This window comes from Pagrus pagrus (genome assembly GCF_965226575.1).
Source record: "Pagrus pagrus genome assembly, chromosome: 17".
Classification (NCBI taxonomy): Eukaryota; Metazoa; Chordata; class Actinopteri; order Spariformes; family Sparidae; genus Pagrus; species Pagrus pagrus.
Genome location: NC_140201.1, coordinates 3,340,555 through 3,356,413, shown reverse-complemented (window position 1 = coordinate 3,356,413; position 15,859 = coordinate 3,340,555). Strand labels below are relative to the sequence as shown.

Sequence of the window (15,859 nt, the reverse complement as noted above, 5' to 3'; positions counted from 1 at the left end):
AGATTTAGAGGAGGCCCCACACATTTAGTCATTAAGATGTGACAGATATCAATGGATATTATGAATCATCTTCACGTATGAGGAATAATAGAGTCTTTGTGATTTACATGGCTCTCCTCAGTACTGCTAATTGAGTCCCATCTATCTACAGGGAGGTGTAAATATACAAAGGTAAGGGAGCATTGCAGAGACAGATTTGCTTCTGTGACACGATTTTAAATTAACTGCTCCTGCCTGGGGTTTAAAACATAAAATTATGTCACAAGAAGCTAGTAATCTTCTCTTTTTCCCAACTCTTTCAGCTCATGTTTTATTCATAGCAAACATTGTTGAAAGTTGCTGCTGAGATGTATAAAGCTCGACAGGAGCATGGTTGGAGCAGTTCATTAAATCCAAGTGAGAACGATCATATTTAAACTCAAGTGGTAACAAACAACACCACCAAAACATGAAACATGAATGTGAAAATGAGAGTCTCTGTCCTGATATGTCCTCGTCAGAACCAACTGCTGGAAACAAAATCTTGACATCAGATAAACAGTAGTTCTTCTGCATCATTAGGTTTTCTTTCACTACAGAAATTGCCCTTTCAAGGACTGCATGGCTCTTTTTAGAGGCAGTTTGTAAGATATGGCCAGAATTTTGGTTTCAAATGTTAAAAAAATGAACTCACATTATCAGCAGCATTGGCATTATGTCAAAGTTATCTTCATATTGTTTTGCAGATATGTCTACTCTTGTACATTTTACAAGTTCTCTTGACTTTTAGTGTAATTAATGAACAAAATAAACTCACGAAATGTATGAAAGTAAATACCCTTATGACGATTTCCATGCTAAAAAGAAAAATACAACCATCCACCATCTGAATTCAAGCTTCTCTTCACCGAACTAAGACAAGCTTAACTGTCTCGTTAACTCATCTTCAACCAAATCTAAGCTTAAATTAAATGATATTAAATTCATCAAAACAGTCAACCATTGTCGCCCACTGCAGATGCCCAACTGTCTCTTTCCTCTCCCGCTTCACGCCTCTCCCGTCCCCACCCACTGTGTTGTCTCTGCCCCAGAGTCCTGGTGAGAGTGCTGTAAATCACCTCTGTACTGTGTTCCCTGCTGTCAAACTGGCCTTCATCGGTCTGTGTTTAGTTCCAGTCTGGTGTCCAGCTGTGTTCACTGGGAGTCTGCAGAGCCCGGTTGAGCTGAGCACCATTACCCACAAACTAACTGAGCTAATTAGCTAACGGTAGTAAGGCTATAGCCAAAGATAGCGAGCAAAACGCAGCAGAGTATCAGTTTCTTAAAATATGTTTCACTAGTGGAGTAAGAAGCAAATAAATATGTATTTAAGTGCTGTGTTTTTTAAGATCAGATTTAATTTTTCTTGATTTGTGTACATTGACCTCTTGTTTTTGTTATTTCAAGATATAGACACTCATTTCTTGAATATTCCTCAAACAGGTAGATTTCTATTGGAGCTGTGTTGAATATACTTACTTGACTGGCAGATCACGTATCACCTGGAAAATAAGACTAGAGGAAAGTGTTTCTCTATATAAACACCAGTGAGGAATGGTGCAGTCCACCCAAAGGGCCTGGAAATGGGTCTGTTTTTTTGTTGTGACTAAAATCTCTAACCTCATGTGATAGGAGAGCTCTACTTTAGTTTAGATCATTGTTCATTATTTAATTTGTGATGTGTGCACTGGGAAAGGCAGTCCAAGGAGACGTTGAAGCTCGTTGAGTTTTGCTTAAGTATGTAAGATGGCAGCTAGGAGGAGAGGTGCTTCTCTTAAAATGCACCATCTGTCACCAGTTGTTTTATTTGCACAGTGACAAAACAGGTTCTGTTGCTTTGCTCCCCCATTGTTTTGACTCTTCTCCAGAAGCTTTATACTCCGTGTGCTCTCAACAATTGTTTTTCACAGTGTCTTCGGAGAAAAACCTAGTCCTGCTCCAGCTGAGTGATGCTTTGTTTGCTGAAAGCTTTGTTTGGTTTGATAGTGTGAAAACTGACACTCCAAGCACCTTAGTAAACTCAGTCCAAAGTTTCTCCAAAACTCTCATCAATATTTAATGGTCAGTACTCCTTGTAGTTTGTCTTCATTGGAGATGTGGTGACTCAGAGAACCTGAAGTAGGGGGAAACCACCTAGAGCGATTTCCCAGCATGTTGAGAGAGAGTAAAGGTAGATTATTTTCTTCTTTTCAAAATGTTATTGTGAAACATATTGAGCCGACAAGCGACACAGTCAGTGGTTATGTAATGCACTGAATAAAGAAAAATATGAATACACAAGTTGTAGTCGAGACAAATTTTAAGTCTCTCTCTCTGGATGGTAAACGGTATCCATAGTAGCTGTTAAACAGACTTTCTTAAGCACAGCATTCATATTATTTTTTTGTTTTTCATCAAGACTAACTAACAGTATGAATCCAAATCTTGACATTTGTCATCCCAATCGCCAGCATAAATGTTGGCAATGTATGTTTCTGTAAACCATGGATATGTTGAAACTTAGCTGTAGGTCATAATATTTTTTTAAACTCTAAACCAAGTGTGTCTTTTCGTGAAAATCGTAATAAAATCAGTGAAAGTGAGTGTTTGAATGGATCTGCTACTGTCAAAAGATCTGGATTTTTGATTTACGAAACTGGTGAAATCAGACACAATGAGGCTTATATACTTTGCTTAGTACACATGCAATTCTCTGATGATAGCTTTCGTATCAGATCAAAACTGCTTTATAGGTTTTCTTTTCAAAATTGGGGATGTTGGGCATTCTCTTTCTGTGTCTCTGTCTCTCACACACAGTTCCTGCTTATCATACTTGGCAGCCTGCTGGTCTAATTACAATCTTTCTTTTATCTCTCCACCCAGGGGATGTATAGTTGCTGCCAGTTTGAGGATGAGACAGCACCAGGGGGAAGCTCTTTGCCCCAGTACCACACAATGACCAGCATGCCTACAGCACCCCAACAACACCTCGTCACAGCCACGATAAATAATACGACTGCCATTGCCATGGTGCAACAGCAACAGCAGCAGAAGCACCACCAACAACAGCAACAGGGGCAGACTTATACAACCATGCTACCTGGAACGCCACCAACTACAGGACACTCAGCAATGGCTCTGGGACCCTCAAACAGCCCCTTACTGGAAGGCCCCATGCCCTGCTCCACTTTCTTGCCACGGCATGACCGTAGACTTGCTGTGGTTGATCGCTGGAACAGGCCAAAGCCAGAGAAAGTCATGGCTGCAGGCAGTGGTGGAGGAGTGGGTATTGGGGGAATAGCAGGAGGTATCACTGAACTCCAGGCTCAGCAGCAGTTTCAGCAAAACCTTGGACAGCACTGGAACATGCAAGGAGGTGTTGCAAGTGGAGCAGGTGACACGGGACTAGATGAATATAAGCGCTACTATGGTCCTATAGATCCAGAGGGGCTGGGAGCTAATTCAGACCAACAGGCAGCTGGCCCCCAGCAGACTCCCAAAGCTAATCCTCGAGGCCCTAAAGCCTCAGGCATGCCACGTCTGCCTCCAAAAGGCCCCCCACCAGGCCCAGGGCACTTAATCGCCAAGCCACCTCCACCGCTCCCATCCTCCCCACGAAGGCCACCTTTCTGGCGACGAGGGAGCCTAGTTCAGGCAAGAAGAAAAGGCTCAGGAGGTCCCCTGTATGAGAATATACTCCCTCTAGGGAGGCGAGGAGGTGGGAGGTATGGAGCAGGTGATGGAGGTGGAAGGAGAGGGCGACGTCCTCCTCCACCTCCTCCTCTGCCTGTCCCCCTTTCCTCCCCAACACACACCCCTACCACGCCCTCCTCCCCATGCCGTTTCTACTCCTCCTGCACCAGTGCCTCATCCTCTTCCTCCTCATCTACATCGTCCTCATCCTCTTCTTCATCATCTGTCTCGCTCTCTAGGTCAAATTCCCCCTCCTCTTGCTCCAGTGACAGCTCCTACAACTCCTCGCTGAGTTTCCGGTATCGACCAGGCGATAGGGATTTTACGGTGGATGATGATTATGACTCAGATCTGCTTACAGAGGAGTCCAGCCTCCTCTTGGGGTCACGGCGGAAGATTCGTTCACGCCGGATGTCATCACGCTCACTGCCATGCAGCCCACCGCCTCCACCAATCCCGCCCCGAAAGCCACGCCCTCAGAGAGATTTTGGCAGAGAGAGAACAGGCAGCCAGCTCGCCCAACTACAGGAGTGGTGGGCATCATGGGGCGACAGAGAACGAGTGAGAGGAGGAACAACAAGCCGGGCAGATGGAGCAGTGGGTAGAGAGGAGAAAAGGCACAACAAAGAGAGGGAGCGTGAGAGGAAGAGGAGGAAGAAGGGCCGAAAGAAGAAGAAAAGGGAAGAAAGGGAAAGAGAGAGGGAGCGAAAGCGCCGCAAAACAAAGAAGAAACGGAAAAAAGATGACAAGACAAGGAAGAGAGAGCGGAAGAGGTCTGAGCAGGAGGGAGGAGATGCTGAAAAGAGAGAGGAACTCAAGTCAGGGACACCAGACTACCCGTCATACCCGCCTCTGAGACGAGAGTCTTTTCGGAAAAAGAGTGAAAGCTCAATCAGAAGCTATGGATGGAACATCCCCGGTGAAGACGACAGGAAGGAAAGAGAAGAAAAAGAGAGGGATGATGGGGAAGACAGCAGAGGGAAAGAAAGACACCACAGGCGAAGGAACAGTAAGCACTATCAGAGCTCTAGCAGTAAGCCCTCTTCATCTGTCAAGTTCTGGGGAGGGGGCAACCCGTCCTCTGACACTATTCCATCTGCCTTTCTGCCCTTGTTGCCTGTCTCCTCTAAAAGGAGGAAGAGTAAAAGTTCAGACAGAGATGCTGTAGGAATGGAAGGAGAGAGGAGGCCATTGCTGGGACGGAGCGGGAGAGGTGAGATGCTCTCCAAGGAGGGATTGTCCTTCCATGAATGGGAGTCTGAAGTGGAGCGTGAGGAAGAAGATTCTGAGCTTGAGAGACGGAAAGCTGAGCGTGGAAAGAGGCGTGGAGGAGGAAGGACAATGTCCGATGAGGAGCGGGAACGTGATAAGGTAGTCGGTATATATTCTGATGATGATGGTTCTTCAGGAGAGTTTGGGAAGTTTGAGAGGTACTGGGAGGATCATGAAGGAAGGGCAGTTGGAGGAATTGGAGGGGGAGGCTGGTTTTTCAGCACCTACCCCTCGAGAGATAAAGCCGGCAGCATCAACAGTCGAGATGACCTGTTCCTCGAGCGAGGAGAGAGGTGGGGGACAGCAGAAAGTGGATGGGGGTCTAGCGGAGGTGGTGGTGGAGGAGGAAGAGGAGATGGAGATAGAGGTTGGGGCTCAGGTTCACACTGGCCCCCGCCTCCTCTCACGCCACCCCCTCCTCGACGATACTGGTCGGTGGACAAACTCCACATACAAGATGAGAAGAAGAGTAAACGCAAGTCAAAGGACAAGGGAAGAGGGCACGCAGCTTGTTCCTCCTGTCATTCCCCCAGACACCATCCGCACTCCCATTCTTCCAAATGGGCACGCATAACATCTCGAAGCCAGGAAGAGCTGTACCAACACTGCCAGAGTTTTGGTGGTCCCCTCAAGCCCAAACATGACTCCTCATCTTCCTCCAAACCTGATCGCTCACAAAATCCATCCAAATCTGGCAGCCAGTCAAACCTCAGTATCCAACAGCGGACACAGAGAACAGATAGGGATCGAGATCGAGGACGGCAATCATCCCCACCTCCGACCCTCATACCTAATTTGCCACCCCCGCTCCCTGCCCTTCCAGCCCCTCCGTCCTCATCTCATCCTATCCACGTTCCTCCCCCTACCTCTTCCTCTTCTGTATCTTCTCCCTCTGTGGTCTCATCCACTCCGGGAGCACCCCAGCCCTCCTCCATGGCTTCGGCAAGTGCTAAACTACAGTACCAGAGATTGCGCTCTGTACCTCAGCCCCAGAGGTTTCCTCAGTCTCCTCACTTACCCCTCAAAGCCAAGAGCCTTTGCTCGCGAAGGGGCTCAGCCCACTTTTCCAGTGTGGAGAGTGAGGTCTGAAGTTCAACAAGGTAACAAAAGTCATAAGAGAGCCCTGCAAGGCTGACCCCTAAGCAGGTGATCTGGATCTGAATCTGCCTGGCAGCAATCATAGCTGCACAGCCAAGTCAGTACAGTATACGCACTGAGCCCTTTCCTAAAGTTCTGCACAAACAAACAAACAAACAAACAAACAAACAAACCAGAAAGCCAAACAAACCCAATGAGGCAGGTCAAAGGAAAACAGGAGCAACCTTGTGCTTACTGTTTCCTTCGATTCCTCTCAGTATGTGAAAGACTACCACGACAGCAACAACTTGCATTCTGAACTGGGTTAACCAACACACTAAAAGCAAATCAGACATTACAAGTGGTACAACCGAAGGAGACTCCTTTGCTATAGACAGTAAAGGGCTTTGGATGTTGAAGCAGAGCCGTAGTTTGTATTCAGATGATTCTTAATGCTTACTGAGGGCTCAGGAACTTTGTAGTACTGTATGCCTGCTGCTCTCAGAAGCCTTTAACACAGAACAGTGTTCTTATTTTTTTTCCCTTAAACAAATCGCTTACCCCTACTTTCCTTTTCCCTTAACAAACTGTTTACACCCCCGCAGAACTGTGACGCCCACCCGAGGCACGTTTGTTGTGTATGATCAATACCTTCTTGTTTTGAGGGAGAGGAAGGTGATAACCACCTTGTTTTCTCTGTTATCCATGCACCCTCTCTTGTTTTCTTCTTTTTATTTCTCTCCCTATTTACCTTCTTTTTTCTTCCTTCTCACCTCCCCTAACCCTTATTTTCTCCTGCTATTTTTTCCTCTATTTTACCTCATTTCCCACCTTATTCACATCTCTATCTTCTTCTCATCTCCCTTGTCATCTCCTCTCCTGTCCTTCCCCTCTTGGCTCCTCTCCTTGATGTGATTATTCTGTGTGTCTGTGCTTTTCTGTGTTTGTATTCTTGACAACAGGGTAAGTCAACTGTGACTGATATTCTACTGGCTTAATGAAAAGCTGAGTGCCAAACTTAAGTAGAGCTCGACATCAATCTGTACAACGTTAGCCGCTGTGTTTCCTGTTTTCTCGCAGTCATCTCCCAAATATGCGCACATTCGAATATATACACACACATAAAAGTGCACACAAAAACCTGCATACAATCCATTCATCTGTTCTCTTTCTTGAGCCACACATTACTCACCCTCTGTTCATGTTACGATTTTATACTTTGAAACCTTTATTTTACTTCTGTGTTGTAGTTGTTCTTGTTGTTATTGATGGTGTTCTATATATCAAAACATGTATTAAGTCTAATACAATGTAAGCACTGTGCCATTCTACTCGAGCTGCACACGAAACGTTCTCTCAACTACCTAACTACGACAACGAAGGCAGTGTCTTTTCCCTTCCTGTATTTGACTGAATGTAAAGTCAGCCGCCGAACAAGTGTGCTGCAAAAACACCAATTAAGACACTTGGAGATGGAAATTGTAGCATTTCTGATGGCTAGCATGTGTAACTAAGTAAAGGCATTTGAAGAGCGTTAACTTTAGTTCATTGTTTATGTAGCCTGACGTAAGCAGAGGTATGCTACCCTTGCAGGGTAAGTTCAGTAAAGGATAAGGTCTGTAATGGGATACAGTTTAAATTCATTTTATTCATTTTTTCTCAAGTGATCTAATTGGTGCCAAGACGAGAATACAGCCGAATAAAACTAAAACCAATCAACCCAGGTTTGCTTGCCGTCAAGCAGGAGATGTGTGTCTAACACGCTAGGTGGAGCTACACAGTTAGACAAGGTGAAAGTAAAAGTGATTGTTGCAGGGAAATACATTTTAAAGCCTTATGCTAATTGCTCCTGCCATATGTTTGGTGTAAAGTATGAGTATGTATTTGAATCAACATGCCTAAGGTTAGCTTCATGCTAACGAGACAGTATGATCGGAATGGGAGGATTTTGATCGGAGTGAAATTAGATCTAGTGCGAGTGCCGTTTTGATGTCAAAGAGACTGTGCCTATGTTGGATGCTAGCTAGCGGTTGAGACAGTTTGGAAAAAGTGCTGGATCTGAGTGATGGTGTATGAAAGACATAGTAGCACATCCTGTGCAATCTTGTTTTTTAAAAGGTATTTCTCACCTTGTAAATGTGTAACCAAGAGCTATAGCTTTTTAATCCATGATGACCGAGCTGACACCAGCAGTTACACTCAGATGTCAAGCACTTAGCTAGAGTAGCTAGTTTTATCCATCAACATTAGAATCTAGCATCAGGACACTGGACATCGGTGAAGTTTCGGAGAAGAGGCAAGAACCACTGGCACAACACTGTTTGTGTGTTTCAGTTGGTCATAAAGCCTGAGCCATCCTTCCCATAACAGTCTGGTCAGCTCTCGTTGTTTGCCTGGAACTGCATCTGAGCCATAATTTACTTCAGCTGAAGAAAACAAAAAGAGAACTTAAGTTTTTAACATTAACTTGTTGTGTAAAGTTTGTTTGCCTTTCATTATGAAAAATTCTATATACAGTATATATATATATATATCATATATATATATTTGTGGCGGTGGGTAGCGTTAGAGAAAATTGTTGTTTAGCATCTTGATATTTGGGGATATATTTTCTCATTCCAAGTCCATTACAGTAATAATAAGTATTACATGTGTTTAAAACACTTATTCCCTCATATCTCCTGACAGCAGGGGAAATATTTTGTTCAAATATACTTTAAATATGATTGACTGTATTAAGCCAAGTTGGAGGCAGGTCAGTGCTTTTCTTTTTACAATCAGCAATCAACAGCTTATACAGATTTCAATAAAACCAGGAAAAGCGTGAAGTGTGACATGTTTCTGTGCATTCACACCGCAAGCAACTCACGTTTGTTACCCCCAAAACAATCACCATGACATAAGAAAATTATGCTTTTTGCCATTGAAAACTTGGCTGCAGTTAAACCATTTGGGCTCATTTGTCTTGCTGTGTGCTGAACCTGTTCCCTGAACACCGCAGCATCAGTGAGCTCGCATAAACAGGTAATTGTACATTCGTGCAGCACAGCAGCTGCTAGCGGTGTGAACACAAAGCTTGGGTGTTTCATCAGAGACATGAGCCACCGTTCTCTCCTTCTCTTCCCTCGCCTTTTTTTCCTCATGTCTATCCATTGTGTTGGTGCGTGTCTGCTATTGTAAAGCTGGTCTGTTTTTAAAAAAGAAGAGTATTTGTGGATATATTTATTTCATCTTAAAAAAAAAATAGCATATCTAAATATATATGATAGTATATTTCAAGGCGCTAAGATCTATGTTATATAAGTTTGTCTACTAAATTTTCGCTATTTATCTCAATGAATATGTCTTTTTTGTCCGTTTGTCCGTCTCTCCTTGTCTCGAAACCTCCTGCCCAACTCCCTACCCCCCAGCGAAAACAGAGACCAGTATGTAACTGTGTTTTTGCTCACTTAAGACCAACCATCCGCCTCCATTAGCTATCTACTGTAGCTAACGCTAAGATTTCAACAAAGTGACAAAGTGGAGGGGTGTGCGAGTGTCTTACGACCATGTCACTGTAGCAGTGGTGGCGTGTGTTTGTCTACCCAGAGGGGCCTTTATTTTTGGTTTGGGCTACAGATCAACGACTAATTAAACCTTTTATGGATACAGCAGCTTTTATCACAACTCTCACTTGTGTAGGGGTCACACTCTCGAACCTGTTTCAGGTTCATATCGGACCCTGGAGTTTATACCACAGTGTAGAGTAAGGTGACCTCTTTGAAACACAATGTAGCGAGCAGCACAGGCTTTTTTTTTTTTTTTTTTTGCATCTCTTAGTAGCTGTATTACTATACAAAAACATGCACAGCTACCCCTGCCAACCAACCTATACGGTATATATAAGGACTTTGATATACGTACATAGTGTGTTGTATCTGCCAAGCTGCTGTGCTGTAAAACAAAAAGAGAAAAAAAAATTATACACAACAAACACACTGTTTCTTTCTTAATTTTCCAAAACTGGTAAAGCTAATATGACACATGTCAGGGGCGGGCTAAATCTGCTCGCTAGTGTGGTTTCCACTGAGGCCAAAAATGGGCTTTTTTTTTCTTCTTCTGTTTTTTTTTTTGATAATCACATCAAACAAATGAAAGTCAGCATCCCCTCGTTTTGCCTAAATGTGTAACGATGATCCTGCACACATCACGGAGTAGAACATGGAAACAACACTGCCTGAGATAGGAGAGCCACACTCCTGGCCAACTCACACTTTTACGTGCTCATGATACTTTAATGTAAGTCGGTAAGGTAAGAGGTCAGTCTTTTTCAGTGAAGCCTTTAGGGGATATATGAAGCATTTAGTGGCCCTGAGCCCAATTTTAGCCTCCAGTGGAAACACATTCACAGTTTCTGCCTGTACACCTCTGAACAATGTCTCAAGGCCTTGTATTAATACTGCTGTATTGACTGACTGTACGAGATAATGGCTAGCTGTGCTACACTTTATTGTCAGCACCTCACACCCATGCACACACTGACAGATTCACATGATTACACACACACACACACACATAGACGCACACACACAGGTAAGATGGTGGATACCACCGGTGAGGACGTGACAATACTGTGCTGTACTGCAAGCAGGACAGAAATAAAAAGATGATTTTAATAAAGAACTGAAACAAGTGTTTGAGTTTTATTTTGCTGAGACTAAAAAAAAAGAGAAAAAAACACCAAGATGTAAAGGAAAGTAACTAAAATGCCTGGTCAACTCGTTACGTTCAAATTTGTAAGCGTCATATGTACCGTATTGGTATTTCTACAATACGTGTCATATAAGGTTCATATAACATGTGTATGAGTATACTTTAATGTTGGAAAGTTGCGGGAATGGTGGTGCCGTTACAGCTAAGGAGAAGGCTGCCAAGCCAGTGACCACTGTCCTGTTCAATGATCGTAAATGTTAGCACACTGGGTATTTTTGACGAGCCGTGTTTGTGGCTACAAAACCAGGTGTTTAAACCATAGCGTGATCTTTTCCTCACCGCAACCAAGCGTTTTTTGCGCCTGAACCTAATCAGACCATAGCGTTGTTGAATGTCAACACTGTCAAGGCTGCAATTGGTCAAAGCAAAGACTTTGGTGTCAGAGTTAATCAAGTTTAGTCTGAGAAACGTCTGCGTGTATTAACTCCTCGAGCAAATCCACTGATCCTGGTGATTACATTTATTTTGGTTTCAAATTTACCACAGTTATTTAATGTTTGTTTCTCAGAAATAATATTTATCTTTCAGTCCAACAGCTTTAAAACAAAGCCAGACAGAGGAGCAAATAACTTGTTATTGTAGCTGTGAACAAAATACGGTGCCATATATATTCATAATTGGGATTTTTACAATCTATTTTCTCTACGTTATTGAAGCTTTCGCTCGCCTTTCGTAGCACACAGAACAGACTTTTTAAGTACACAGACCCGTTTTAACTTCTGAACTAGAAAAAGGTCATCATTCAATTACTTGTTAATTAAAGTTTATTTGGCCCAATTATAGTGAATGGTGGCTTCATTAGACGTAATGAGACTTTTTTTTTTTCAATCGGTTTTAGAAGCTGATGTGTTGTACAGTGTAGCTAATGAAACTCCAGATGGATGCCTTTTAAAATCCAACATTACAAACATTATAAGTGAACATCAGTGAGAAGTCAAATTTAACCATCAAGAAATGATGTGAAGGCTGAAAATCAAGTGGGGAAAGAGAGGAAATGGGCTCCGGCTACTAAACAAGGCAATTAATAAAGAGAGGGACACAAAAGGCAGAAAAGAGAAAGTAAGAGAGTCGAGAAGTGACGGTGGAGAGACGAAGAGAAGAGTCGGGTAAAGACAGCGTCACTGATAGTTCTGAGAAGAGACAGAGGGAGAAAAGAAAGAAAGAAAGGTGTGGAGGAGGAAATAAAAAGCGAGGAGACAGCGCTCAGTTCTCGTGCTGTCTGCAGGGCAAGATAGAGCCGGTTGTCATTTCTGCCAACAAAAGGCCACCGCTGAGCGCCGCCTGTATTAGGAACACTGCAGATATGGATAAATCTCATACACACACACACATTTTCCTTTATTTCCCGCTTTTCTCTCACTTGCACTCCCTCACTCCAACATCTTGCGGCCACATAATCAGCCACACACACACAGTTTCTCCCTCTCACACAGCAGGAATTACCTTCTAATGCTCCTTCTGCCTGCCGGTTTACAGTCCTATAATTAGACGGCCGGTTCAGGAGTTCAAACGTGTTAACTCTAAATGAGCTTTTACCACAAAGCACACTTTATGAAAGGCATCTCGTTGTGTCCCTGCTGTCGTGATCTCTTTGATTAATGTCTCCTGTAATGTCTCTCCTGGGGTGTATATACCTGTGTTCATGTGAATGTCAGGGTTACAGTTTGTCAGGATGGGAGCTCCTTCCCCCGGAGCACTCAGTGTCACGTTTTACGAGGCGACACCGTTAAACTGCTTAATGGACGTGTTGGGACAGTCATTTATACTGCACATACAGTAAATGCCACCCTGAGATAATGCATTCACTGCTGACCTTAGCAGATGTTTGGACACCGGGACCAAAAGATTTACAAAATGTATATGTGACCTTCTTTTCATCAGTTAAACACTATTTAAGATATACTTTAGGAGATACAGCACATGTCAAAAAGTATTCAACCCCCTAATACAGTTTGCAGTACAACAAAAGAAAAGTACGTAAGTAAATCGTAGCATTGACTCACAAATTCAAAAACACAAAATTTGGAGATAAGTGCTTAGTTCAGTTAAAGTGAGAACGCTGACTTTAAGTTTCACACAGGAAACAAACAGAAGTCTCCTCTGTGAACGTTTGTGGCATCTATTCACCCCAATGCTGACTTTGTCCGTCTTTATATGAAGTCACCTGAATTCCTCCTTTGCTCCCGTAATAATTACCACAGCCACTAGAGGTCACAGACTCACAGTAAACTAAAATATGAGTTGTATTAAGCTGCTTGTATAGACGGCCAACATACGGCTGATTTGTGATGCAGGTTTCTTTGACTTTCAACAATATTTGAAGAACGTTTCATGAAAAAAAATAGTAACAATTCGATAAGGGGGGAGACATTAGTATCTAAAATTAGGCTACATAACTGCAAGACTGATTATGATTTTCAGACTGCTAAAACAACCGGAGATAAATCTAGTCAACAGTCCCTGTGAAGTATTTTCTACTCCTGTCTTAACTGGGAGAGTTGTCCAATTTTAGTGTTGTAAATGCGATATAGTGGTCATTAGAGGCTGATAGTGTTTGTGATGATGGTTTAATGTGCTCTCTTCAATCATACGAACACCAAAGTTAAAGTCGTAAAGATTAATTGTTGTTAAAACAAGCCACGTAGCACCTTGCATCCCCAAAGGGCACAATCAGCTGCTATCTACTCTTAATAGATGCAATCACAATAACAGCACACACTCATTAACTCTGGGATCTAAGTTAGCTACAAATATAAAATACTAAATATGTGTATGTATATTCCTCAGAAGCCCTTTTTCAATATGACAACACCTCCATGCACAAAGCATCTCCATTAAAATATGGTTTTCCAAGTTTACTGTGAAAAACTTTTCTGGCCTGCACAGAAGTCCGATCTCAATCCAATCAAACACCTCTGGGATGAACTGGATGCCAATTACAAGCCAGACCTTATCAGCCAACATCAGTGGCCAACCTCACTGATACTCTTGCGGCTGGATGGGAGCAAATCCCTGCAGCCAGGTTCAAAACTCTGTCGAGTCTCAAATCACGAGGCCAAGAAGCCGTTCGAGCGGCAGATTAACGCATGTCTTTTTGGCATTATGGTAGATATCAAGGTTTCTTTACAACACACACACAGGAACACACGTGTGATATTCCTGTATCGACCTTGCTCACCAGCAATTCGCACCATACGTACTCACACTCATAAAGAGGACGTTTTCCCATCTGCCATCAGTGTCAGGAGGGGTCGGTTATCACAGTGTAAGTTAAAGTGAAGAATGGTCAGATAGACACTGGTACAGAAGACGCACTCTGAGAAAAATGGCTTCGCACATATACACAGACACACACTAACTTGATGTATGAAACACCTCTCAGAGCGTCATACATTAGCAGGAGTGTATGTGTCTGATATATTATAGGCGAGATCTTGGGGTCATATTGATTTACTGCTGTGTGTGGTGGGTTCAGGTCCAGTTCTCTGAGGACACATGCATGTGCACACACAAACACATATGACCTGAGCCTGTAACACTAACGCCTTCATGTGATCAGTGGGGTTATATCATTGAGACAGATGGTACTCCAGCTTACATTTATAAAGGTTTATATTAATAAAGGCTTTATAATGAATGAAGATGGTCAGGAAATAGAGATAAATACACTCTGAGTTGTGCTCTCTTTTGCAGTCCAGGTTTTATCCTGATAGAGCAGCAGTGGTCCTCAAAGCCAAGACTGCACTTAGCATAATTACTACCGCCACAAAGATGTAGCTGAGCATATTCAATCATCTAGATGTCAGCCATAAGATACAAACATGTGGAAATGCAGGCATGAACGTTCATTTTTGACCATGGAAATACCTTAAAATATTCTTAATTCGAGGTCCTCCACCTCACGCTCTTTACTGAGAGTTCCCTACTCAGGTCAAATGCTGAGAAAAACAGCTGAGCTGGACGTCCTCATACCTTAACGACAGAATAGGTTATTTGCCAGTGACTCCCACAACGACTGAAGTGACGCCAAAGACGCTCATACTTGTAGAAGTGGAGTTACATCCAGTGACTACTATTTAACGGTCACAGTTTTAAACACATGGGTAACGTTGGGAAGTGGTCGCAGTTTGGTTAGGTTCAGATTAAGTTATGTGCCGAACTTACTTAAAGTATGTACATGACAATAAGTAAAACACGAGTAAGCTTATGTAAGTTAAAGCTGCTACAAGGTGCTGTCTTTATTTGTTGATTCTGGTGGCCTCAGTGGACGGATCGAAACATTAGTAAATAAACTTTGCTTTACAGATGTACCATACCAGCTGACTAACAAGACTCCTTAATTCACCCTCACCACTGCACCATAAAACTAGTTTAGATTTTAGTGGGGCAGCTGTGGCTCGGGATGTTGTGTGGTCGCCCACCTGCTTGTCAAACTGTCCCTGAGCAAGATGCTGGATCCAAATTGCTTCCGGTGGCTCGTCCATCGAAGCCCGAGTGTGTGTATGAATGGTTATTGTTCCTCATGAGCAGGTGGACTCAGCGTCTGAATGTGTGTGTGCATGGGTGAATGCTCTAAGGAGTTGATTAGACTATTAGGACGCTTTTGGGGAGGGCGGTCTCGGGGGAAGACTTTGAGATGCACAGGATTTTTTTTTTTGTCAAAAATATTTATTAAATGTTTGATGGAAACAAACCGTGGTGGTCAGTGTGGTCTGTTCAGAAATAAAATCAAGCTAATAGTCCTGTATTTTTTGCCTTCCCTCTTAAACGGGAGACAATTTCTGTGCTGTAAATGCAATATAGTGGTCGTTAGTGGCTGATAAGGTTTGTGATGATGGTTTAATGTGTTCTTTTCAATCATACTAACACCATAATTATTGTTATAATGATGTATTGGTGTTAAAACACGACATGCATTACCTTTAAAAATCTCTACTCTTTCCCACTGCATCCCCAAAGGGCTTAATAAACCGCTATATTCTCTTAATAGGTGCAATCACAATAATGGCACACACTTATTATTGGCGTGATGGTAAAAGCGTATGTCACATTATAAAACCACTGTGAT

General features: G+C 43.0%; 1 protein-coding gene across 3 annotated transcripts in view; it reads left to right on the top strand.

Moving 5' to 3' along the window:
* The window catches only part of grin2da (glutamate receptor, ionotropic, N-methyl D-aspartate 2D, a), a 130,742-nt gene extending 120,031 nt beyond the window's left edge, over nt 1–10,711 (top strand). For all 3 annotated transcript variants that reach the window (XM_084379499.1, XM_084379501.1, XM_084379500.1), the window contains one exon: nt 2,881–10,711. In XM_084379499.1, the coding sequence (XP_084235625.1) occupies nt 2,881–6,051 (3,171 nt within the window). In that variant the 3' untranslated portion in view covers nt 6,052–10,711. The remainder of the gene's footprint in view (nt 1–2,880) is intronic.
* Nucleotides 10,712–15,859: the final 5,148 nt, after the last annotated feature.